Source organism: Aristolochia californica, unplaced genomic scaffold (genome assembly GCF_029961685.1).
Source record: "Aristolochia californica isolate CCGP_79_NKW_82.1479 unplaced genomic scaffold, dmAriCali1.0.hap1 SCAF_5, whole genome shotgun sequence".
NCBI classification, from domain to species: domain Eukaryota; kingdom Viridiplantae; phylum Streptophyta; class Magnoliopsida; order Piperales; family Aristolochiaceae; genus Aristolochia; species Aristolochia californica.
Genome location: NW_027182214.1, coordinates 1283273 through 1309632, shown reverse-complemented (window position 1 = coordinate 1309632; position 26360 = coordinate 1283273). Strand labels below are relative to the sequence as shown.

The window sequence follows — 26360 nt, the reverse complement described above, 5'->3', positions numbered from 1 at the left end:
TATGGAATTGACTCATAGATCATAAATGAAATGTTTACCAGAACAGTTTGAACATCATTCTGAAAATCCACTTAATAAAAAGGTTTCCAAGAACAGTCTGAGGTAAATTGATTCTCAGAGTCCAGTGAGAAGGTAGTAACAGAATCAGTTGACTTGAAATAATTTTTGTGATTTACAGTATCTATAATATGCAACTCTGGTTCAGGTCAACATAATTATTCCCATTTTAGAGCAGAAAGCATTTCTCCTTCAATGCATGTCTGAACACTATTTCCAAGTTCTCATTCTTCATAAGCAAGCCAAGAATTACTGTACTCAAAACTATCTGAACTGTGCAAACTCAAGCCTATTATGGAGCAGGATGTGTTTATTTGCATTTGCCTTCAAGTTATAACATATAATTGCATTGATTAGATACAAATCCAAGAGTGTTAAACAATATAATAAGGAAATGAAACTTCAGAAACCAACAGCTTAATCCTAATATCTACATTCTGTATTTGCTAAGGTCTGATTCCAAACATCTAGCAACAGATCACAGTAACCATAAGACAGCATATGATACCTAAAGATCTTCATAACAGTTATCTTCCCTGAAATTCTTGTTCTAGTTTGGACTTGCACCTGACCAGAGGTAACATCAGAATATAAGATCAGAATTTGAGAACAACCTGCCAGCCAAAACTGTCAAGGTAACATTCATTTCATGAGTCTTCTCTGAAAAAATCTCCCCTGCAGGAATCTCAGCCTCACCCACTTGCATTCCCCTGTAATATAGCAAAGCAAGACTGTTTGATAGCATGGTTAGGATTCTTTACAAGAATGTCCAAGTCAAGGGTCATATTTAAATCTAAACCTGTTGGAATTATGGTTTCAAAATATATTATTTATAAAATAAAATTATCATGATATTAGAGGCGTGGGGCCCACTTCTAGATGTTGTCATTGAATGTTCAGTACATGGAATAATGGCCAGCACATCCCCCTATAGAGGTAGATTCATTGGGTGCATTGACTGGACACATCCCTTGGGCATAAGGAGATGTATCTCTCTTGAGGGAATGTATCTCTCCTTAGGGGATGTATCTCTCCTTAGAGGATGTATCTCTCCTAAGAGAATGTATCCTTATGAATAGTCATAAGTGTCACACCTTTTGGAGATCTATAAATTCTTCCATGGTCTTACAAGTGAGGCTAAGGTTATTTGCACACCCAGTCTGGCTGAACGGGAGCAAGCTTATCACTTGTAAACGAATTATAAAAGATTATCTTGTGCACTTCAAGTTCTATTTATATTCTTCAAGATGAAAGGTATGCTCTTTTTATTCTTCTTATTTCAATTCTATGATATATGTATGGTTTTCATGATAATGGAATTATAGAGGATTTAATATCTATTTTCTATGATTATATTATTATTAGACATAAAGTCTAACAAATACACGTGAATAATGCCTCTGCTGGTATCATAGAGATAAATTATAGGTTTCTATATTTTTCCATATTTTTTTTGGATTTTTTGGCTATTTATTTGTGAATGGAAATAAGCCTAGTTTAGGCTTATTGGGTTCTAGCGCTGCAGGCGGGCCTGCTGGTGCTGGTTGTGCGGGCTGCTGTGTGCGGGCTACTGTGTGCGGGCCTACTGCGTGGGCGACTGTGCGCGGGCCTGTTGTGCGCGGGCTGCTGTCCACGAGTCTGTTGGTGCAGGCTTGTGCGGTCCGGGTCGGTAATGACCCAGAACCATGAACCAAACCGGGTTTTTACTAATATAATGAACCGAAATGTGTTTTAAGGGTTTATTTTTATCCAGAAATGTATTTTGAATAGGATTTCCATGTTATTTGGCTATTTGAAGTATTTATAATTAGTGTTATTGCATGCCTTGTTATATATTTATGTATTTGTATGTGAAAATTAACTTAATTATATAATTTGCAAAATTCTCAAAGGGTAATGCATTTTGTATAGATTAAATTAATTTTTTGTGTGTTTATTTTGAGTATAATGTTTTATGAGTTATACTAATTTTATTGTGCGATTAGCAAAATCCCCAAAGGGTAATGCGAATTGTATAATTAGATTAGTATATTGTAAATTAATTCATATGAATCCCCAAAGGGTAAGTATGGATTAATTTATTTGTTTGTTTGTTTGTTTGTTTGTTTGTTTGTGAAATTGTTGGTTGTTTATCATGTGTGGAATGATTTGCCTAGTAATTCTCGTGAATCCCCAAAGGGTAAATGGGAGTACTAGATGGCTGAAATGATTGTATAATTATGTATGTTCTCCCAAATATTGAAATATTTTCTTGATGACAGGAATATCCAGTAGTGGATATAATTTTGCTGAATCCCTAAAGAAAAATGTACTTGATGGGACTAATTATGTGAACTGGTCACAACGGGTTGACTTAATGCTACGAGGCTATAGGTTTGATAAGATTATCAAAGTGGATACTCCTCCTCAAAGACCTTCCCGAATAAACTACCCTGATAATCTGAAACAGTATAAGAAGGACCTTAGAAAATTCAAGGAATGGGATAATGCTAATGAAATTTCTAGGTCACATATTTTTGGGGCTCTAAGTGAGACTCTCTTGATGACTTATTTTCCTGTCCCCACTACAAAAGAGATTCTCGACCAGATTGAGGCTAAATATGGTAAAAAGTCGTTTACTCACATCAATAACTTATGGCAAAAGTTCACTCGTGCCAAATGGGAAGAAAATGCTGATGTGAGAAAACATGTAAATAACATGTTTGCCATGGCAGATGAGTTACAATATCATGGTAGACCAATGGATAAAGAAACTAAAGTGGTCACCATTATCAACTCTTTACCCAAATCTCTCAAATATATTCAAGACTTTTATTCTTTGTCCAAGACAAAGTGGACTATATTTGATTTGGTTAATATGATCGACCACCAGTCCGAAAGACTCAATCCAAGTATTGAGTTAGATAAACCTTCACCTAGTGCTAACGTAGTTTTGAAGCCGAAGAAAAAGAATATTATGAAGAAGGGAAATAACTTTCGATTTCAAAACTTCAAGGACAAAAAGGTCAATCAACAAAGGGTTGAAGTACATGCAAATCAACGTGTTTGTTTCTTCTGTAATAAGCCAGGACATATAAAGAAGTATTGTAGGGCTTTGAAAGCCATCCAAGAAGGGCAACTGGAGAACACCAGTGAGTCCTTATCTCTTGAAACCTGTACTATTTATATCAAGCCTTTTAGTTAGTGGGCCGATTCTGGTGCAACTGTTCATGCATCGAATGAGTTGCAGGGTTTCAAGGAGCTAAGAAAGATTGAGGACAAAACAAGCGTTATTTACATGGGAAATGATGAAAAGGCCATTGTGGAAGGCGTGGGAACTTACCGGCTAAAGCTTGTTGATAATAAGTTTTTTGATTTAGAAGATTGTCTTTATGCTCCTATGAGAAGAAGTCTATTATCTGTATCTTGTCTTGAGAAACTAGGATTTACATTTTACTTTGGAAATGGAAAGTTTCTTATATTACAAGATGATAAAGTTATTTTAAGAGGTTTTCGAAATTCTGGTCTATATCAATTGCAACTTGGTGGAAATATAGTGTTCAATGTTTCTACTTCTTCGGATATTAAAGAAAATGAATTGTATTTGTGGCATTTACGACTAGGGCATATAAAAAATGATAGAATTACAAGACTTGTGACACAAGGATTATTGAAAAATCTTTCACATAATGATTTTCCTATTTGTGAGTGTTGTATATATGGGAAAATGACAAAGATACCCTTTCCATCCAAAGGCTCAAAAAGTTCTCATGTTTGGGATATTATTCATTCTGATATATGTGGACCTATGAATGTGAATACTCGTAATGGTCATTCGTATTTTATCACATTTATAGATGATTTCTCAATATATGGAAGAGTATATTTACTACATAGAAAAAATGAGGCCTTAGATTATTTCAAAACCTTCAAATTGGAGGTAGAAAATGCCACAGGAAAGAAGATCAAGACATTGCACACCGACAGAGGTGGAGAGTATTGTTCGGAGTTATTCTCTGAATTTTGCAAGTCAAACGAGATTATCCATATGTTTAGCATGCCTTAAACACCTGAGCAGAATGGTATTGCTGAAAGGAGAAATCGAACCTTACTAGAGATGGTAAGATCTATGATGGCAGTTGCAAATTTGCCAATATCCTTTTGGGGCAAAGCATTATTGACAGCTATCTATATCTCAAATAGAGTGCCTTCAAAGTCGGTTGAGAAAACACCTTATGAGGTATGGTCAGGCAAAACTCCTAGTCTTAACCATTTTAAAGTATGGGCATGTGTTGATCATGTTTTAAAACTTGATCCTAAGGACAAATTGAAGGCTAAAACTCGAAGATGTTTATTCGTTGGGTACTCTGAACATTCGAAAAGATATAGGTTATATGATCCCAAGGAGAAGGTGATTATTGAAAGTAGACATGTAAAATTCATTGAGGATAGATTTGATTGTGATGAAGATTTAGGTATGAAGTCTCACTTGGAAGAATGTGTTGAAATGTCTTCTTCTGAATCTTCTTCTAATATAGAGAATTCCACCCAAATGGATATTCGAAGAGGGACTAGAGAAAGAAAACCTAGTTAACTCTTATCATCTTCAGATTTCTATACCTATGCTGGAGAAACTTATGAAAGAATAAGGTTGAATGAAGATGTTACTGATCCTGACACTTACGAGGAAGCACTCCTTGATGTGGATTCCGACAAGTGGAAGTCGGCAATGGAAGAAGAGATGGACTCTATGTATAAAAATGAAGTTTGGAAACTTGTTGATCCTCCCACATCGGTTAAGCCCATTAAGTGCAAGTGGATTTTTACAAGGAAGAGCAAGGTTGAAGGTAAAGTTGAAAGATTCAAAGCTCGTCTTGTTGCCAAGGGTTTTACTCAACAATACGGGATTGATTATGATGAAACATTCTCTCATGTTGCAAGAATACAGTCTATTCGAGCTCTCCTAACATTGGTAGCATATTATGACTATGAGTTGTTCCAAATGGATGTTAAAACCGTTTTTCTAAATGGAAATTTGGATGAGAAGATTTATATGGAACAACCACGTGGATTTGTTAGATCTGGAACTGAAGCAAAAGTGTCTAAGTTGGACAAGTCTATTTACGGTTTGAAACAAGCCTCAAGATTATGGAATATCAAGTTCAATAAAGCAATTACAACGTATGGTTTTACTCAGAATCCAGAAGATCACTGTGTTTATATAAAAACAGTGGGAGATCGCATTGCTTTTCTTACTTTATACATAGATGATATTTTATTAGCCGGGAATGATATTCAGTTACTCCAAGGTATAAAGAAATGGTTGTTTCAGACATTTGATATGAAAGACCTTGGGGAAGCTTCTTATATTCTTGGCATTAAAATTCTACAGGATAGATCTTTGCGAAAATTGAGTTTGTCTCAAGAGAAGTATATCGACACTCTTCTGGATCGGTTTCACATGTCTAACTGTATACAAGGTAAAGTACCTTATGATAGCACTAAAAAGATGAGCTATGTGGATTGACCTTCTCGCCTCAAAGATAAGTTGGACGAATCTAAGTATCCATACACTTCTGCTGTGGGGAGTTTTATGTATGCTCTTATATGTACAAGACTTGATCTTGCTTATGCTATTGGGATTCTTAACCGGTTTCAGGCTAATCCAGGTTTCACTCACTGGGAAGGGGTAAAATGGGTAATGCGCTATCTAAAAAGAACAAAGTCATATGCTTTGACTTATCATATGCTTCTGACTCAGATTATCAAGGATGTGTTGATACCCGAAAGTCTACTTCTGGTTTTATCTTTATGTTTGGCGGAGGTGCCATTTCTTGGAAAAGCAAGAAGCAAGACTGTGTCGCGCAATCAACCATGGAGGCAGAATATGTGGCTATGAACTTAGCTACAAGGGAGGTTGTCTATCTTCCCAAATTCTTGTGAAGTCTTCCAGTGGTAGACTGTGTGGAGCGACCTATTCCTCTCTTTTGTGATAATGAATCTGTTATTGCTATCACGAAAGATCCAAAGTGTCACTCCAAGGCTAAACATATCGAAGGGAAATACCACTACATACGAGACATGCTGAGGAAGGAGGAAGTTGTTATTTATAAGATATCTTCTCCGGATAACTTAGCTGATCCACTAACCAAGTGTCTTCCCGTGACCAGTTTCACTTTCCATGTGGGGAACATGGGTTTGATTTGTTTATAATTGATAAGACCAAGTGGGAGAACATTGTTTTGTATGCATTGTGGTCTCAATGATTTGTAATACTATGTATGTCATGACATTGTAATTTATATTCCATGGAATGATTTTGACAAAATGCATATGCTTTTGTGTGATAATATGAGTACTCAGTGTATGCCATGAGATTCAGCTTCCCTATTAGGTATGCACTTGTACGTTAATATATGAGGGTCTCAATAGGGAATGACGTTTGAGTCTCTAAATTGTCCAGGCCAATGGGACTGCATAGGCACAGTTTCCTTTACGGCTAATACTCATGCTGGTATAGAGTTTTACCCTGAGCTCCTCAAGTACTGAGTATGCTATGGACGGTGAGATGCCTTGATGTCCAGCTTTTCTATTAGGTATATACTTGTATGTATATACGGAAGGGTCTCAATAGGAAGGTAGGGTTGGATGTCTAAATTATTCAGGCCTATGGTACTGATTAGGCACAGTTACCTTAGTAGCTAATACTCGAACTGGTACAGAGCTTTACCCTGAGTTCAGGTCCGAGTATGCTATGAATGGAGACCGCTGAACTGGCAAATTTGACAAGTATGGATTTGGTTTTTCCCCAGCCTTGAATATCTAAGATATATAGTGTGTAGGCTTGGGTTAACTACACTTGTATATTAAAGTGTTTAAGGTAATGCCTATGGTCATGGTATGGTTTTATGTGTCAAGATTGATTTTTTATATTTTTTCGAAAATCGGAATTTGAAATGGATTTGAAACCAAGTGGGAGTTTGTTGGAATTATGGTTTCAAAATATATTATTTATAAAATAAAATTATCATGATATTAGAAGCGTGGGGCCCACTTCTAGATGTTGTCATTGAATGTTCAGTACAGGGAGTAATGGCCAGCACATCCCCCTGTAGAGGTAGATTCATTGGGTGCATTGACTGGACACATCCCTTGGGCATAAGGAGATGTATCTCTTTTGAGGGAATGTATCTCTCCTTAGGGGATGTATCTCTCCTAAGGGGATGTATCCTTATGAATAGTCATAAGTGCCACACCCTTTGGAGATCTATAAATTCTTTCATGGTCTTACAAGTGAGGCTAAGGCTATTTGCACACCCAGTCTGGCTGAACGGGAACAAGCTTATCACTTGTAAACGAATTATAAAAGATTATCTTGTGCACTTCAAGTTCTGTTTATATTCTTCAAGATGAAAGGTACGCTCTCTTTATTCTTCTTATTTCAATTCTATGATATATGTATGGTTTTCATGATAATGGAATTATGGAGGATTTAATATCTATTTTATATGATGTTTATATTATTATTAGACATCAAGTCTAACAAAACCCATGTTAGGGACATTCAAAGCAGCTTTCATGCTCGTTAGTTTCACAGATTTAAATGTAGTGATTGCATGTATAGGCTTAAACACTGTCAATGCCAGAACTAAGGTGATGAGAACAAAAATGAGGAAGATGGATACCCCAATGTAGACCTTTGTTTTCTTACCTCCTTTTGACATTAAATAAGGTGGGGGGAATCCTCCTTCCCTCCCCTTATTGTGGAGAGGAAATAGAAGGACCACCTCAGGTGTCCTCACTTGCATGTCATAAATTATAATTTTTTTTATGATATTTATTTTATTAAAAATACATGCACAAATTAATAAAAATAATAGGATGACAATAACTCAGAACTTTATAAGTAGATGAGAATAGATTTTTATATTTGTAACAAAAAAAAATAATTAAAGTAAGTTTCATAAAATTCGTTGCCATACCTCCTGCATATGGGTGGGCATCATGTCGGGTTTTACAGAGAACCCAATTCAGGTTTTTAATTTCATCCAGTGGGTAATATACCAAGCTCACCCCTGCTCCTCCCGTCCACCCCTGCATAGATGAGCACTCACCATGCAAGTGTAGCAATCAAAAATAAAAAATCTCTTAAAGGTGCTAATTCATACAGTCTGTGGCTTCCGTTAGGGTTCTATAAAATCGAATAGGTACTTTCATGATCAGTTGTTGAGCTCTCGACTTGTTCAGATTTATCCAAAAAGTGAAGATCTCGGCTCTCCACATCGTCTTCTCCATTTTCCTGCTCTTCTTCTGTGCAGATACGTTTCCTTTCAGATCATAAAAACAAACGGCGTGTAGCTAATTAATTCCTGACTCTGCAAATCAAGCAATAAAATAAAACAATTTTAATGAATCTTTGTGCATGGGTACTGAACAGATGCTAAGCTTTGCTACGACGAATGGTCTAATCGGTCTGGCTGTGAGACACCGCTGTGCGTCGAGTTCTGTAAGAAGGCGCATGGTCCTGAGGCACAGGAATACTAACGGTAACTAATAACGAAGCACCATCTTCCATTTAATGCCCAAAAGAGCTCCTTCGGTCACCGATCAACGACGGAGTGATCCTCTACCAAAACCTTTTCTGCAACATTCCGCACAATTTCAAACCGTTTCTGGACGAGGAGGAGCTGCATTTGGAGAGCAGCGCTGCACCGTTCCTTGAGTTCTATACACGGAGGCATCCCTTTGGGCCAACGTTTCCATAATTTTCTCACTCATCGAGTGGTTTTTTCCTTGGAGGTAGGGGTGGCTTCGAACCGAGCCGCTCTAGTTCGGCTCAGTTTCGGCTCGGTTCGATTAGTTTTATATCGAGCTCGAGCTCAGAAATAGGTTCGTTTAGATTAACGAGCCGAACTCGAGCTGAGCCAGATTCGTCGGCTCGCGAACCAGCTCGTTTTAACGAGCGGTGATTCGGGAATCGAGGGAGTTCTAAAAAAAAATTCGAGGTAGAGGGAGTTCAAATCCCTCGTTCTCACTTTCCCTCTCCGATTCCTCAATCTTTGTCAAAAACTTCAATGTTTTCGTCTTACTTTGCGAGTTCTTCTTCTTCTATCTTCTTCCTCTTCGATTTCTTCATCCGAAGTTCTTCCTCGCCGACGAACGAAAACCACGGTCCGATGAGAGGTAAGATTTTTATTTAATATTTTTTTTTTTTTGCGTCGCCGACCTAACCCTACAAAATCTCTAAATCTTGCTTCGTTTAAGTAGTGATCCTTCATTCTTTGAAAGGTTTTGGAGATATCCCCGAACGGCGAACACTCTCTATTTCTGTAAGTGTTGATTTTTTTTTTTCATTTTTATCTTCTGTATGTTTTCTTCCTCTGCGATTTCGGAGTTGATTTTTGTTTTTCATTTTTATCTTCTGTGCGTTTTCTTCCTCTGCAATTTCGGTGTTGATTTTTTTTTTCATTTTTATCTTTTGTACGTTTTTTCCTCTGTGATTTCAGTGTTGATTTTTTTTTTTCATTTTTATCTTTTGTAAGTCTAGTTAGCCTTTGGTTGATAGGACTCTGGGGTTCGTTGTATATGTTCCAGATAAAGTTAAATACATCATTTTAATCATTTTTTTACCTTTTTTTCTCAATCAATAAGTTTATCTCTTATCATTTTCTATCATGTGGTTTTTTTTAAGCACGAAGAGAATTTAGCAGACCATGTAGTTGATTATTATCTTATTACTCACATGCCTAAACTTTGACCTTCCAATTTTCATCTATATTGCTATCAGCGGTATTGGTTTTAAACGCATAAAACTTATGTTCTCTCTTAAGAATCTGTTTAAGCTGAAAAGGATTATTCATCCTTTGCTCGGCATTCTGTACAGTCATCATTCATATGTTGTCCTACATTTGGTATCCTATACGATTTTCATGTGGACAAAGTCTCAAAGCCCTTCTTCTAGTCACAATATGTGGATTATCAACATTTTCAATGTACAATGCACATCTACTTTTGCTAGTTCACTACTTATATTGATCTCTGTTCATATAGATTGTGTCCATATTAATTATATTTTATCTGGTAGTGGACTTTTTTTTATCCAAAATGCAATGATTAGTCTTTACCTTTTTTCTGCAGCTTCTATTGTGACTTAGTTCTGTTTTCTTTTTTTCAATAACTTGAGAGAATTAAAATTACGATAACATGCTCTTTGAATCAATTGTGTAGACAAAAATCATGTCATAACTGCAAAATTGTAAAAAAAAAAACTTATCTGGTGTGATCAGAGCTTGTTCTTTCTTCATGTGTCTTTTTCTTATTCCTATGAAACCCTTCATCTTCCTAAATATTATATTGTGGTCCATAAAACAACCATAATAATTAAATTGTTGTTCACCAAAACAAAACTTTTTTTTATGCATATGGAACTCAACCCAATTATGTTATGTTAAACTAGTAACAAGTCTAGTAAGCATGTATTCATCATAAATATTAGATCAGAATATTTCGGAATACAGTACAAAATTTTTATTTTAGACCCAATATTTTGTTGAATTGATACATTAGATACAGACGGATGTAAATTATTTCTCTTTTTTGCAATCGATTTTTATCCTTCCTCTTCAATTTCTTCATCCAAAGTTATTCCTCGCTGACGAGACGAAAGCGACGGTCCAACGGGAGGTAAGATTTTTATTTAATGTTCTATTTTTTTTTCGTCGCCGACCTAACCCTACAAAATTTCTAACTGTCGTTTCGTTTCAGCAGTGCTCCTTCATTCTTGGCAAGGCTTTTGGAGATATCCCTGAACGTCGAACACACTTTTTGTTTATATAAGGTTTGAATTTTTTTTTCATTTTTATGATTAATTTCTTGGTATTGAGGTTGAATTTCATGAGAATATTAGAAGAGAATGTTGGTATGCTTATTTCCTTCTCTTAGAAGTTTTTAAATTTATATTTAAAAAAGGATCGATATATTGGACTGGAAACTATTAGGTGCAAGGCTACAAGGTCAAAGAGACCCCGCTGCATTGAAAGACAAGGGTCGTTCTCGATTGTCACAACGTCACGTACCTTCCTCTAAGAATAGACAAGTATCTTAAATTATGTGTAGGGTCTTTGTTGTTTGGATAACTTTCTTTTCTCTATGTTTTTAATTTGTAATTTTGTTTTTTTGTAGAAGTAAGAATGTCAACACCTCCTCAATTGACATCAATAATTGACACTAGTTCTAGTGTGACTATGAATAGTGACTCAACTCCACCAGAGTCACTACCCTCTGTCATAGAAGTGGACCCAGATGAAATTACCATAAATGAGGATGAAGGTGACTCTACCCATACTTCAAAAAGACAAAAAAAGTCTCATGTGTGGTTGGAATTCAAAGAAGTATCACTTAATGGTACAAAAAAGGCTCAGTGTGTTCATTGTAAAATCAATTTGAGTGTTATTAGCAGTGGAGTAACTACACATATGAGTCGACACTTGAAACGTTGCACTAGTAGAAAAGTGGCAATGAGAAAACAAAAAACCTTAAACTTTCAACCAGTGGGAGCGGAGTCTAATGTTGATCAGAGTCCATCTGGACTTCCTTTTATGGATTTTGGAGGAAAATATGATCAAGCTAAAACGAGAGTACTCATTGCTCATTGGATTCTTATGCATGGGCATCCATTCATGATAGTAGAAGATGAAGGATTTAATTTTGTAATGAAGATGTCAAATATGAATTATGAGAAAATATCCCGTAAGACCATTAAAAAGGAGTGTATGGAGGTGTATGAGGCAAAAAAAAAGAAATTGAAATTTTTTTTAAAAGAGATTAACAAGATTAGTCTTACCATGGATCTTTGGAAGTCCCAAAATCAAAAGATTGAGTACATGGTTATTACTGGGCATTTTATAGACAGTAATTGGAAGCTACAAAAACGAGTCTTGAGTTTTGTACATGTTCCTCCTCCTCGTCGTGGCGTTGATATAGCAGATGCTATTTACAAGTGTTTGAAAGAGTGGGAGATCAAAAATAAATTTTTTAGTATTTCAATTGATAATGCTGCATATAATGATGTTTGTATTAGAGTTTTGAAACAAGATTTTTCAAGGAAAAAAAATTTGGTGTGTGGTGGAAAGTTGTTTCATGTACGTTGTTGTGCTCATATTTTGAACTTATTAGTCCAAGATGGTCTTGTTCAGATTAAGGATATCATTGATAATGTGTGTGAAAGTATCAAATTCATAAATCTGTCTGAGGCTAGACTTCGCACTTTTTCTGAAATTGTACAACAATTAGAACTTGGTGAAAAAAGGTTGGTTATTGATTGTCCAACTTGTTGGAACTCCACTTATGACATGTTGTCTTCTGCATTAAAATTCAAAGATGCATTTTCTAGATTTAAAGTTAGAGAACCAACTTATGATAGTTTGCCAAGTTTTGATGAATGGGAAAAGGTTGACATGGTGTGTGAGATTCTAGAAGTTTTTAATGCAGTTACTAATATAATTTCTGGGAGTGACTACCCTACTTCTAATTTGTACCTTAGTGAGGTATATAGGGTAAAAGAAGTTCTGGATTTTCATTCTACAAATAAAAATGTTTTCATTCTACAAATAAAAATGTTTTCATTAGGACAATGGTTAGTAGAATGGAAAAGAAATTTGAGAAGTACTGGGGTGAATGAAATTTATTGATGGCTGTTGCTTCAGTTTTGGATCCAAGGGTCAAATTAAAGTTGATCGAAATGTGTTTTCCAGTGATATATTCTAAGGATGAAGCTACAATGAATATAAATTTAGTTCGATGCACCTTATATGAGATCTTCGATGAATATATATCATTTTATAATGTGGATATTAGAAATGAAGAGATTGTTTCAAGTACTAACTCTATGGGTGTTTCCACAAGTTGTAGGCCTTCATCAAGTTCAAGTTGGTCAAAGTTAATGAGTTATATGAAACAAAATGATATAGTTAATTCACCAAGGTCAGTCAGAATTGGAAATTTATCTTGAAGGAGGAGTATATAGTTGTGAGGAAACTTCACAATATGATTTTGATGTTTTAGAATGGTGGAAAGTGAATCATATGAAATTATCTAAGAAGACAGCAAACATCCTTGTAATTCCCATATCCACAGTAGCTTCAGAGTCTACATTTAGTGCTGGTGGTAGAGTGATAGACTCATATCGTTCTTCCTTGGCTCCAAATACAATTCAAGCTTTGATTTGTGGCAATTATTGGGTTCGGGTTCTTCACGGTGTAAAGAAAAATCAAAAGGTGAAATTCTTTAATTAATTATTTATTATGATATTTTTTAGTTTATTTTTTAGTTTTATGTATTAAAATTTTGTTTTATGATTACAACCTGAGAAGAAGAGTGTAGAGATAATACTACCAGCTACATGATTTTTCATGTTTCTCTCATCATGGTAATGTTAATATTTTTAACGACATTAAGTAACTAGTAGTAGAAGAGTATTTTTTTTATCTGAAAATAACTAATTTTATTTTTTTGTTTATGTCATAGGTGGAGATTTTGCTCATGCAGGGACGCATATTATTTTCTAGCATTAAGAGAAACAACTATAGTTTGTAATTTTATAATGGATTTATAGTTTTTATTTGGGTGATTGTAAATTGATAGTGATATTTTATTTAATTTTGTTGTGTTTGATTATTGTATGGAGCTTATTTATAATGTTATGCAGTGTATGGAGTGTTTAGACTATTTTATGGAGTGCATAAACAATTTCATGGAGTGTTTATGGAATGTATAAATAATTTGATGGAGTGTTTATGGAGTATTTATGGAGTGTTTGTGGAGTGTTTATGCAGGTATTATGCAAGTATTATGTATATTGATTATGCCCAATTTTAAATAGAGGTTATACCGAATTTTATACAGGTATTATGTACATAAATTATATTCAATTTTAAGAAAAAGTTATGCCCAATCTTATACATGTATTATATATATAGGTTATGCTTAATTTTATGTAGAGGTCATGCCCAATTTTATGTAAAATGTATGTATAATTTTATATATAATTTATTTAATATATATTTTAAAAATATTTTTAAATATATATTGAGGCTCGAGTTCGGCTTGAGCTCGGCTAAAATTTTTGGGCTCAAGTTCGATAACAATTTTAGGCTTTAAGATGAGGCTGGGCTCGAAGCTCAGTTCAAAATATTTAAATCTAAGTTTAGCTGAAACATAGGCAAATTCGGGTTAGGTTGCTACGTAACACCCCTTGAACGTGAATCACAAAAGCAATCTACCACGGCATACATCCTTCTCGAAGGCTCGGGGCCCACTTTCTCTTTCCTCTTTTTGGCCTTTAGCCGACGCCCGTCGCTCTCAACCGATGGGTCCTGCATGCTTCCCTATCGTACGCCTCGGAGGGCATTTAAATCGGCGTGCCCCAACTCTCACATCAGCTGCTTCACGTACCACGTGGCTCATGGCAGTAACAGGGAAAGAATCACGCGACTCCACGAGCCTGCAAAGACAACGCTTTTAGTGGGCTCCACACAAGGAAATGTGATCCGGGCCATCGGTCGCTTTAAATAAACTGAACCGGCCTGGGTTAGTCTGACCCCATAAAAAAATGTTAGAGAATTTTGTTTATTAAATAATAAAAAAAAGGCTACCTGGCGTATCATTTTTTGTTCTATTTATGTAACTATGTAATTAAAATTTTAATTTTAATTATAAAATAAATAGATAATAAAATAAAATAAAATAAAATATTTTTTATATTTTACTGCATATACATGTGGACCTACTACTATGTATCACATGATTAGGATAATTCGGTAAATATTTTTTAAATGTTAAAAAAATTGTGTTCGATGAATTAATGTGTACATGTCGATTATTGTAATTCTTATTTGATTATTGTTATGGATGACACCAACCCAAATTGGCTCGCAACCGGTTCAAACTAGACTTGAAAAAAGTTTAATGCAGTTCAATTTTTACTTGAGTTAAAAAGTTCGAGCTTAAACTTGAAATAAAGTTTATTAAGTATAACAAGTTAAATTAGAGATTTTCCAAGTTCAACTTGTTAGCTCATGAGTGGACTCAGTAGCATAATTTTTTTTTATTAAATACCCTTTACCTAGCTCTGACACCCATCGTTCCTTACCGTTTTCGTTGGAATTCGAACGTGTAACGTGGTGCCCAGCTCTGATACCATGTCAAATGCCTAGCCAATACAACCCAAAAGACCGGTTTATTAAATGCGGAAAGCCAAGTACCTAACCCAAGTGGATCAGGGGCGGACAAAACCTAACCTAGGTGGACCAAAACCACCTAGATCAAGCCAAACTTGAATATATGCAGGTTTTAGCTTGGCTCTACTTCGTTCCACCCCTAATTATTGTTAAAGAATAGTCTTACATAGAAAAATGAATAGAATGATCGTGAACTTATTAGTTAAAAAATTAATTATTTTGGATAGGCTTTGACCCATATTCACATGGTATAAGAATAGGTGCTCATAGGTGGAGTCTACACCTGATTTTATCGGCCGTTATTTGTTTGCATACATATGTATGTTAATAATATATTAAATCAAAATCGAGTTACTCATCTATATCAGTAGAGTACCATAGATTTTGAATTAATACCTTTTTCATTCTATAAAAAATGCTAAGATCAAATTAATATGGGTATGATATAATTTAAAACTTTAAATAATTGAAATTGCCCAATTTGCATATAACAAAATAATCAATTTTATTGGGTATGAAATAATTTTATTTATTTATTTATTAAATAAGTAATTAATAAATATGATCTGAATACCTAATCAGGGAGAATTTTATTATTTTATTATTTATTTAGTTTTAATAAAAATAAATAAGTAAAATTGACCTCCAATGTGGTAAGTAATTCAAGGGGTACGTATTGTAATTAAACTAAAAACATAAGAAAAGGAGGAGCAGTTCAAGTTTGAACCGGCGTTAAATTAGAAAAGTCACACCGAGTCAAGTCCGGGGTCATAACGCTTTCACTTCGCTGTCGCCGTCTAAGATTGGCAGCTTTCCTCCGACAGAATTTGCCGAGGCCAAGATCTGTCCTTTCAAACCCGAACAAAAGAGAGGTCATCGCCGTCCATGGCGCACATTAGTTGTGTCTTGTTCGGTTCCCGCCTCCGTTTCTATCTATAGCGAGTCAGCGACCCACGAGCTCGAATCGCGGCTGCCTCATCAGTTGTCTCTGCTGGGACTACGGATGGATTTCGAGGAGCGAGTGCTGGAGACGGTGAAATGGTGCGAGGAGCGGCGGGAGCCGCCGCTACGGTGGGCGATGGAGGTTACCAAGTATGTGAGGCATAACGGGATGGAGCTGCCTAATCTCGAGCTAGGGCAGCTCTTGGTGTCGAAGCTGTGTTTTAGTCGTAATAATCCAACTTTGTGGAAGTTGCTGGAGCAGGGAGTGTGTTCTCGGTTATTGTCACCGCTCCATGTACTCGCGCTTTTGACCGCCAAGTGAGTCGTCTTTGTTTTGGTTGTGCAGCGGTGTCTTGTTTGCTAGTGGTTAGTAACCGGTAGGAGACGGTTACCTTATGGTGTACTGCTAGTGTTTTTTGTTTTTAATAAAAACAAGTTCGATTTCTTAGTTTTGGCGGAGAAGTGGTTAAAGCAATGGGAGAGAGCTTATGATTTAAACCAAATCGTTTACTATTGTCTCGGAATTTTCTTTGTTAATATTTGGATTTTGCAGTACCGTTTCATTGCTTAATTCTGTTGAAATGAAGACCTGGAGTTTGCTTGGTAGTTATGAGTCGTGGCTCATCTTTTTGGTACTACTTACTTTTGTGTTTGTCTTTTACTACTCCGTAAATCCCCGAGCGCTCCATGATATTCACATATACGCACATTGTAGTCTGCGTCTGCACAGTAGTTATAATTTAGCCTTTTTACATTCGTTAACCAGTTCAGTTTGATCATTGATGAGCTTGGAAAGAGGGCGGATAAGTCACTGACCTGTTACCTCTTAACTTCATAATCTTGTGCTTTGTATATCTTATTTTGCTGAGCCCATTCTTTTTTTTCTGGAATGGCGTCTGATCTAGTATTGATACCTTGTTCTTGTTATTCTAAAATGTTTCCTTTTTTCAGCCGTTGAAAAATTTTAGCGTGTCTCAGAGGTTCAGGATTCATTGTGGGCTACACTTAATTATGTCTCTATGCATATATCCTCGATCTTTTTTTCCCAAACTCCCGTACATTTTTTTTTACTGTTCTCATCGATTGGGAGAAAATACAGAGAAATAAGAAGCAGATATCTTAGTTTTATATTTTTCTCGAACTGTTTAAGCCACTACTTTTTAAATTTCCAATTTTATTATTTAATGCGAGTTTACTTTCTTTAAAGTTACGCTATCTAATTTGACTAAATATTTTTAGTTTCTCAACTTAGTAAATGTAATTTAAATCCTAATAAAGATATAGCAATCTCTAAATTAACTTTCAGGGTGCTTTCTCACCGGCGGATCCAGCCAGAGGCCTATAGGCTTTATCTTGAGCTTTTAAGCCAATATGCCCTTTCTTCGGCTATGCTGGGAGGTGATTCTAACAATGAAAAGTAAGTTTTTCATCCATATTTTTCCTTCTTTATTAGCTTTGTTCAATGACTTAATGTAGTAGGAACACAGCAAAGCCCTGGTGATGATGTTGGTTTCTTTTGTGGTGTTCTGGTTATTAATTTTTCTGTTATAAGTAAACCTGGAAAGAGTATGTAGAGCTCTTTTCAAACAAAAAAAAAAAAAAAAAAAGAGTGTAAAGCTCTTTCCAAAAAAAAAAAAAAGAGTGAGTAAAGCTCTTTATTCACCATAAATGCGATTTCTTTCATGCTCATGCAATGTAGCTATGCTAGCTTGCGTATTATTATGCGGTCAATTTTGATAACCTACTTTCGTTAATAGTTTTAAACTAGTATGATACAAAAAAAAGCAAAAATGGTTTTATTTATTTATTTATTTGTTATTTATTATTATTATTTTAAACAAATCCAATCAACATCTTAGCTAGTGATATTGATGGCTGGAGTTACCAACACATTGCGGGGGACATCATGTAATTTGACTCACTGTTTAACTGCAAGTTACATGTTTGCTATCACCATAGGAGTTTATTCATAACACCGGATTGCTTATCTTCTCTGAATTTTTTCTGAATATGATTCATACTGGTCAATGTTGCTCTAAACTATTTGCACTTATTTACATCTATTGCAGGATCGTAAAAACTGTTGATGATGTTTTACATATTTCTCATAGATATGGTGTCCGTGTAACTAAAGTTGGACATATGGCAATATTGTTTCTCTTTAGTGTGATTGTCAGCTTGATTGATAGTACCTTGGAAGATTGGGGGTTGCAGTTCCCATCTGCTGACAAATCTATAAGCTTGCATACAACTACTGGCCTCCTAGACATGGATGTAGACATGGGAGGCAATGCCATTGATAAAAGAAATGAACACCGTGAACACTTGAGAAGAATGAATGCTTTTATGGCTATTGAGTTGGTGGGCAAACTTATGGAGAACAGAAAGGCCTTGGTTTTACTTCGCCTTGTTCATTTGAATATGTGAGAATTCCATACCAGTTGCTTTTTGTTCTTTCAATTTCAAACTTCATTCATCCTCTTGTTGTACATTTAGAAAGAAAAAAAAAGAAAAAAATTCTCATTCATCATCTGTTTTACATGTGGCTTATATAAAAAATTTCTAGGTTTTTAGATTTTTCTTTTTACTTAATGTTTTTCCTTTAGGGTAGGATCTTACAATCTTGTTTCTCTAAGCATATGTAGCAAATGTGATCCATATGATGCAGTCAATCTCTTACATTTTAACCAGAAGCTGTGATTGCTGGTTGTGATCAGATAGTTGTAGCATTTTAATCTATCCAGTGAATTAGATAGTTGTGATCAGATAGTTGCATCAGTGATTTATTTCATACTTACCAATTCTGCCCACATTTCATCAGCCAAGCCCATCATTTGCTTATCAACTTTTCCTACAGATGATACAACTGGATTTTGACTTAGAGGAGGATGGTGATATTTGCTGTACTATGAAGTGCATTATTTTGTATTGGATGATCATCTAAATCTTAATTTGCATAGGTTGAGGTGATTTCACATTACTTATTTAATAATTTTCTTTTGAAAAATTTGTATTTAATATATTGATTTCTATATCAAATAATTTCTTTTTTAGGTCTAGATCTGCTTAAAATGGCTCTTCTGGACCATATTCTGCGCAGCACAATTAATAGTGTATGCTTCTCTGTTACTGTTGCTGGCTAACTCATTGAAATTAAGCACTTTATTTTATTTTTTTCTGAGTAGAATTTCTGTTTTATGTTTATCTATATTTTCCATATCTTATGTATTTGATAGGGTTTCTGATATAGGGATTCTCTTTAATCAATAGGCCTGAAAAGTTTAAGAGTCTGCTGCTCAGACTGCAGTTTCTTGACGCCCATAAACTAACTTCTCCAAATCTAAATTCTGCGAGTCAGATTTTGGTAAGATTATCTTCAAATGTACAGAGAGCTTTGGCTTGGGAATATCGGTTGAACAAATGCCAGATGGTTGGCCTTCTGATTGATATTGGGTCATGTAGCTTGGGAAATTTTAATAACTTTGGAGCTGATCGAACTGCTTCATGGATCACACTTGACATTTATATGGAAAGTACAATGGACGGAAAACAATTACCTGCCACATCTGCTATTGAAATACTTACAGGTTTGTTCTTTTAATTCTTTGCGTTTGAATGTTGAGTGCACATGCATACACCTCCCGTGGTGAGAATTGGACTCCCCCCAACCATTTGACTGGTTCATTCTTTCAGTTCTTATGTCTAATGTCTATGTCGAAGATTAATTTTTTTATTTATTCTTTTTTGCAATATGGAACAGTGAACTTCACATCTTGATTAAATAGTTGCATGCAAACAGGGACTTCTAAATGTTGAACTATCACTCTTTGGTTTTCTGATCCTGGTGTTCTTATAACCACTTTAGCTGGATTCCGAAATGCCTTTTAAAAATGCTGCAAGACTATTTCCCAATAAACATCAATTGAATTGCTTTTTAAAGATGGTGCTAGACTATTTCCAAACTATTAACTGAAGTGCAGAAAGTTTTAGACTTGAAAATTAAAAAGCAAGTTTATCCAGAAATCATGTTGTGAATCTTTCAGCAGAACTCGTGTTGGAGCAGAACAGGAAGGGACCAATCATTTTTGAGAAAAGTAAACTTTATTCAAGTATTTTTTCTCATTTATTCATTTTTGGTCTTACTTGGCAAGCCACTGTTTGTTTCTGTTTTCGTTTCTGAGTAATAAAAGCCTTCCACTATTTCAAATAAAAACAGTTTTATAGACACGAAGATTCAGAATAACATTTATATTTCAGGATGGAGGTGGAAGGGACAGATGGGGCTGAGACTACCTATTTTTGAATGAACTTATATTATTTCATCACCTTCAGGGTTCATGGACATTTTTTTCTTTTGAGAACAGTAATAAGAATGGGTAATTAATTAAAAAATCCTGAAGGGTAAGCAATTAAAAAAATGGAAAAAACAAAAGAAAAGAAAGAGAGCCTAATCAACCAAACACACAATACACAGGGCAAAGAAAGAGGAAATGAAGAGCATTATAGTGAATTGATTATTCAAAAAAATATTATTTTATTTTACATTAAAAAATGGTATTATCTTTGTTAGAAAAAAAAGAGCTCATTTTTTGTGTAATTGTTGAAGATTCTGGTGATTTGAATGAAAATAGGCAACGTTCCTATTTTCATAATTTTCTTTTCAATGCCGGCTATATATGCACACTACACCTAGTAAACCTGGTTAAATTTGAACTTAAGACCTCACAGGTTAAATTAGGGGTGGGCATGGGGAACCTGACCAGACCCAACCCGGAAGCCCCAGGTTCGGTTTTTGGGTTTCACCCCATGGGTCAGGGACGAGGTGGTGAAAAAAACTCGTTGGGTTTTGGGTTAGGGACGGGGATGAGTTGGGTTTACAGGGACGAGGTAGAGATGGGTCGGGTTTATAGGGATGGGGTTGTGGGGATGGTGATCGGGTCAAAGTCAGGTTTGAGGTTTTGGGTTCTTTTCAGGTTCAGGATTTGGGGTCAGGTTGGGGTTCAGGGAAGCCTGACCCATGCCCACTCCTACAAAAATTTTCCCCATGTGGTCATTGAGCCAAAGGCTCAATCCAGCTAATTATTGTTAGTTAATGGCTTTGAAGAGCTACACCAGCAGAAAGATAATTTCAATAGTTGTAATGGTGAATTAGCTGTATATCTTAAGAAAGAAAAGGCTTACTACAGGCAAGTTTGCTGTACCTACATTTTAAGATTTACTTTTGTCCAATTGACTTCTAAATTTTAGAGGTTGGACATTTTAATTCATCAGATGAAGTTCTTTTTTCTTGATTTTTAACATTGCCAGCATATTTATGTCAACTGGCTATTTGTCATTGATACACAGTGAAGATCATGTAGATAGCATTTTGGAGCCTTAATATCTAGGTAGATGACATGTTTAAGTCATAGCGTACTGCTTGTATAAAGTTTTGAGTCTTTGAGGTTCCATTTTATTTTTAAACGTTATTTGTGTAACCCTATTAAGAGTCATTTTTGGCATATCTGGCAGGACGTAATTTTATATGGATAAATACAACATATGTTCTTTAATATTTACGTATTTAATATTATACTTGATAGAACTAGGATAAAATAGAGGTATCATTGTTGTTCTTCACAACCCACTTGTTGCTTATGTCAGTGTTTTTGTAATTTTTGTTTGCGTTGTATATTCCTCTCTCAAATTGTACAATATACCTTCCTTTTCATTTGTGGCTTTATCCACTTCAAGTTTGATAGATTTTGCTGCCTAGTATTTTATATTACCAATTTCATTACAGCACTGACGAAAACCCTCAAAGTATTAAATCGGGCAACCTGGCAAGAGACCTTTCAAGCACTATGGATCTCAGCACTTCGGCTTGTACAACGAGTTGAGAACAAACTACATTAACCACATAACTTTTATCGAGCATATCTTTTCTTCAGTGGTCAATATTTCTGAATCTCTTCAATGCCATATCGCAGGAGCGAGAACCTCTAGAAGGGCCAGTCCCACATCTCGATGCACGATTATGTGTTCTATTATCTATTACTCCTTTGACTATTGCTCATGTTCTGGAGGAAGATGATGATAATCTGGAGTACGATTCTAAAAGATGTGGACTGCTATCTTCTCTTCAGGTTTTAGGACAGTTCTCTGGGCTTTTATTGCCCCCTGGTTCTGTGGTTATTGCCGCTAATGAGGCTGCATTAAAAGCTGCAAACTTTGTTTCTAATGCCAAGAGTGGGGGTGATGGTTTTGGTGGTGTATGTCATAACAATTCTTCTGTTAAAGCAGGTGATCCATCTCAAGCATCTCATTTTTTTGAAAATCTTTCCACTTACTCTTATTTATTATTATTTATTGGTTTTTGTACATAATTAACTTCCAATACAATATCTTCCATCTGACAGCTGGGAGTATGCAACATCTCATAGTGGAAGCCTGCATTGCCAGAAAATTGATTGACACATCGACATATTTTTGGCCGGGTTATGTCACCCCATGTACAGCCTCCCAGACAGATCCGTTGCCAGTTCAAGGATCTCCATGGTCAACATTTATGGAAGGAGCGCCGATAAATGGACCCCTTAAAAATGCTTTAATAGAAACTCCTGCTTCGAGGTATTTCAGTGTCTTTAGATCCCAACTAGGTGGAGATTTGAGCACCACATATCTGGTAACTGTTATCTGATTTTTACTGTGTTTGTCTAAGCTTGGCAGAAATTGAGAAATTATATCATATTGCACTGAGTGCATCAGATGAGGAAAAGACGGCTGCTGCTCAAGTTCTCTGTGGTGCATCTCTTAGTCGTGGGTGGAATATCCAGGTGGAAACATGCATGCAATTCTCCCTCCCAGGCTCTCATTGTCTGTTTAATATACCTGGCTCTCTGGATGTATCAATTTCTCTGATCTGTTGTTGAGTCATTAAGACTTACTGTTTATGTATGGGCTAAATCTCCAAGGTCATACCAAATAATGTTTAAAGCCCAACCCAGCCACAGATGCAGCATGGGAACTGGGCCATGTCAAGTGGGTGCAGTAGTTATGCCTTGCAGAAATAAGAGTAGAAAACCCTTTATTTGGTGCTGATCTTTGTCTCTGGTTTAAGACTACCCCTGTCAGTCACTGCACTAGACTTTGGAATCGTTCATTATTTATTTTATATCTCTTTTCTCTTTCATGAATTATTTCATTTGCAGGAACATGCAGTTCATTATGCAGTCAAGCTTCTTTCTCCTCCTGTTCCCCCTGGATTTTCTGGTCCTGGGAGTCATTTGGTTGCTTATATGTCCATGCTACATGCTATATTACTGGGGTTATCTTCTTTTGATACTGTCCATATCCTGTCCTTATATGGGATGGTAAGTGGCATGCCTCTTTGCATGTATCTGCTCTGCTTTGTGAACTTTCTTTGTTAATGTTTATCACTATTAAATTCACTTTGTCAGGTACCTGAAGTTGCAGCTTCATTGCTGCCACTTTGTGAGGGTTTTGGGTCCATGGTCCCTACATCAAATTACAAATCAAGTACTGGTGATGAAACATCACCCTATAATGTCTTCTCATGTGCTTTTCTCTTTCTTCTGCGCCTATGGAAGTTCTACAAACCTCCTCATGAGCATTATGTATCAGGTCGTGGTGGGGCAATGGAGACTCTTCTTACTTTGGAGTATCTTCTGTTGTTAAGAAATAGTCGTGTCTCCTCCCACCCAAGTGTTTCAAGTGTCAAATCTCCTGATCAACCTGATACTTTATCATTTCAGCCTATTTATATTGAATCATTTCCCAAGTTACGGGCCTGGTATAGTCAAAATCAGGCTTGCTTGGCTTCAACTCTTTCAGGTCTCTCTAGTGGAAACCCCGTTCATCAAGTTGCAAATAAGATATTGGGTATGATTTATTGGAAAATGATGAAGGGTGGGACTGTGATAATAAATCCTCCAACATCTTCTGGTAGCGGTAAAGGTGGGTCCCCTATAAATGCAGGAGATGAATCTTACCAGAGGCCAATGCTGCCCGCTTGGGAGATTTTGGAAGCCATTCCATTTGTTCTTGAGGCAGTTTTAGCTGCCTATACCCATGGGAAGCTATCATCTCGTGACCTTACAACAGGTACCTTTCTCCATTTTTTTCTTTCTTAAGTTCAAAACAAATGTCTTGTGAGCTATTTGGATAAGTTCTTGAAAAATACCATATTTTGGGATTTTCTTGACATTGATTTGCAGGTTCTTGTTCAACTTTCAATTAAAATTGTTTTGTTCCCTCGAGTTTTGCACAGGCTTGAGGGACCTTGTGGACTTCCTTCCTGCTTCGCTTGCAACTATTATAAGCTACTTCTCTGCAGAAGTAACTCGAGGTATTTGGAAACATGTACAAATGAATGGTACGGATTGGCCAAGCCCTACTGTGAACCTTCTCTCTATTGAATCTGACGTGAAGGAAATACTTGCATCTGCTGGTGTTAACGTCTCCACATATACAGGTTTGATTTTCTGGAATCTTTAATTCAAATTAGAAATTACTTATTGAATATTGTAAGGTCTTTAAATCTTTAATGCATGTGAATCACATTTCTGTTGTGTTACAGGTGTCTCTCTACCTGCAACACTTCCATTGCCAATGGCAGCTCTAGTTAGTTTGACCATTACATTCAAACTCGACAAGAGCTTGGAGTACATCCATGGTGTCTCTGGACCTGCTCTGGAAAGTTGTTCATCAAGCTGTCCCTGGCCAAGCATGCCCATTGTTGGGTCTTTGTGGGCACAAAAGGTTCGCCGATGGCATGACTTTATAGTGCTATCATGTTGCCGTTCGTTCTTTAAAATGGACCAAGAAGCAATGGTTCAACTTCTAAGAAGCTGCTTTGCCTCTTTTCTTGGGCCTCAAACTCTGTCTTGCACCTCCTCATTGGGCATAACAGGACTATTAGGATCCTCTGTCTTTGCCCGTGAGAAGTTTGTTTGTGTGGCTCCGGGCCTCCTTTATATTCGCTCATGCAGGATGATCCACAACGTCCATTTTGTGAACAATGTGATACTGGACCTGGTAGTCGAGCGGTCTCGGGAGTTGGTGTGTGGGTGGACCTGCGCTGGACCTTCCCGTTTGAAGGCGAGCCATCCCTCATTAGCCTCTGCTGCCGCCCATGTGAAAGAGCTGGCTTATATTGGAGCAAGTTTGATATGTTCGGCAGGAGGGATGCGGCTGGTGCACTTGCTGTACCAAGAAACAATGCCGACATGGCTTCTCTCAGCAAGAGCGAAGTCAGGATCAACAGCCAGTGGCCCCACTTCATGTATCCTTGAGGGTTACTCATTAGCTTACTTGTTAGTTCTGTCTGGTTCTTTAGTATGGGGAGTTGGTCGAACCGCAGGTATTACCAGTGTATTCTGGAGGCGAGCTCGGGTGCTTGGGGCTCACATGGAGTTCATTGCAGCGGGCATCGAAAGGAACATATTGCTGGGGTGTGACCCAGTAACCTGGAAGGCCTACGTCTCGTGCTTTGTTGGCCTGATAGTGACTTTCGCTCCGGCATGGATACCGGAGGTGAAACCAGAAACACTGAAAAAGGTGGCCAATGGGTTGAGGGGGTGGCATGAGTGTGAACTGGCTCTCTCCCTCCTCGAGCGAGGTGGTGAATCTGCCATCGACTCTGTTACCGAACTATTCATGTAAGTCCTCTCTGAGTTCCCTCCATTGTACATTTAGTGTAGATATCTTAGTGAGGTTTCTCCAGTTATGTAGTTTCTCAGATCCCTCCATTGTAAGTATCCAAGGACTGCTTTTCTATCCCCCTTTGCTCCCCTCGATTCGGCCTGTAATGGAACTCATAAATTGTAAAACGTTTACATATTTGGAGACATTTTAGGAGGCAAACACCAATTCAAAATAAATGCTGGATGTGCAGTTATGGATCGTTTCTTGCTTGGGCATCTAATTTTGTTCATTTGCTACAGAGCTTTTTCTCCTTGCCAATTGGAAGCAGAGTTCTTACAGAAATTTCATCATCAAATGGAAGCTCACCTCTGAGAACTCTCAATATAGAATAAAATCGTACCAATTAGTTGAACCGAGTTGAAGCAGAACCAGAACCATCAACTGGGCTGGTTTATTTACATGAGTGATTTTAGTAATTAATTTTAAAATAATAATAATTAT

General features: G+C 36.4%; 1 protein-coding gene across 1 annotated transcript; it reads left to right on the top strand.

Moving 5' to 3' along the window:
* Positions 1 to 16083: 16083 nt before the first annotated feature.
* Positions 16084 to 26117, top strand: LOC137966498 (mediator of RNA polymerase II transcription subunit 33A-like). Its single transcript, XM_068813136.1, has 12 exons — positions 16084 to 16532; positions 17521 to 17631; positions 18284 to 18637; positions 19485 to 19801; positions 21997 to 22088; positions 22184 to 22496; positions 22613 to 22823; positions 22915 to 23029; positions 23405 to 23566; positions 23654 to 24317; positions 24484 to 24687; positions 24793 to 26117. Exons 1-12 carry the CDS (start codon positions 16276 to 16278, stop codon positions 25875 to 25877), a joined length of 3885 nt encoding a protein of 1294 aa, XP_068669237.1. The 5' UTR covers positions 16084 to 16275; the 3' UTR covers positions 25878 to 26117.
* Positions 26118 to 26360: the final 243 nt, after the last annotated feature.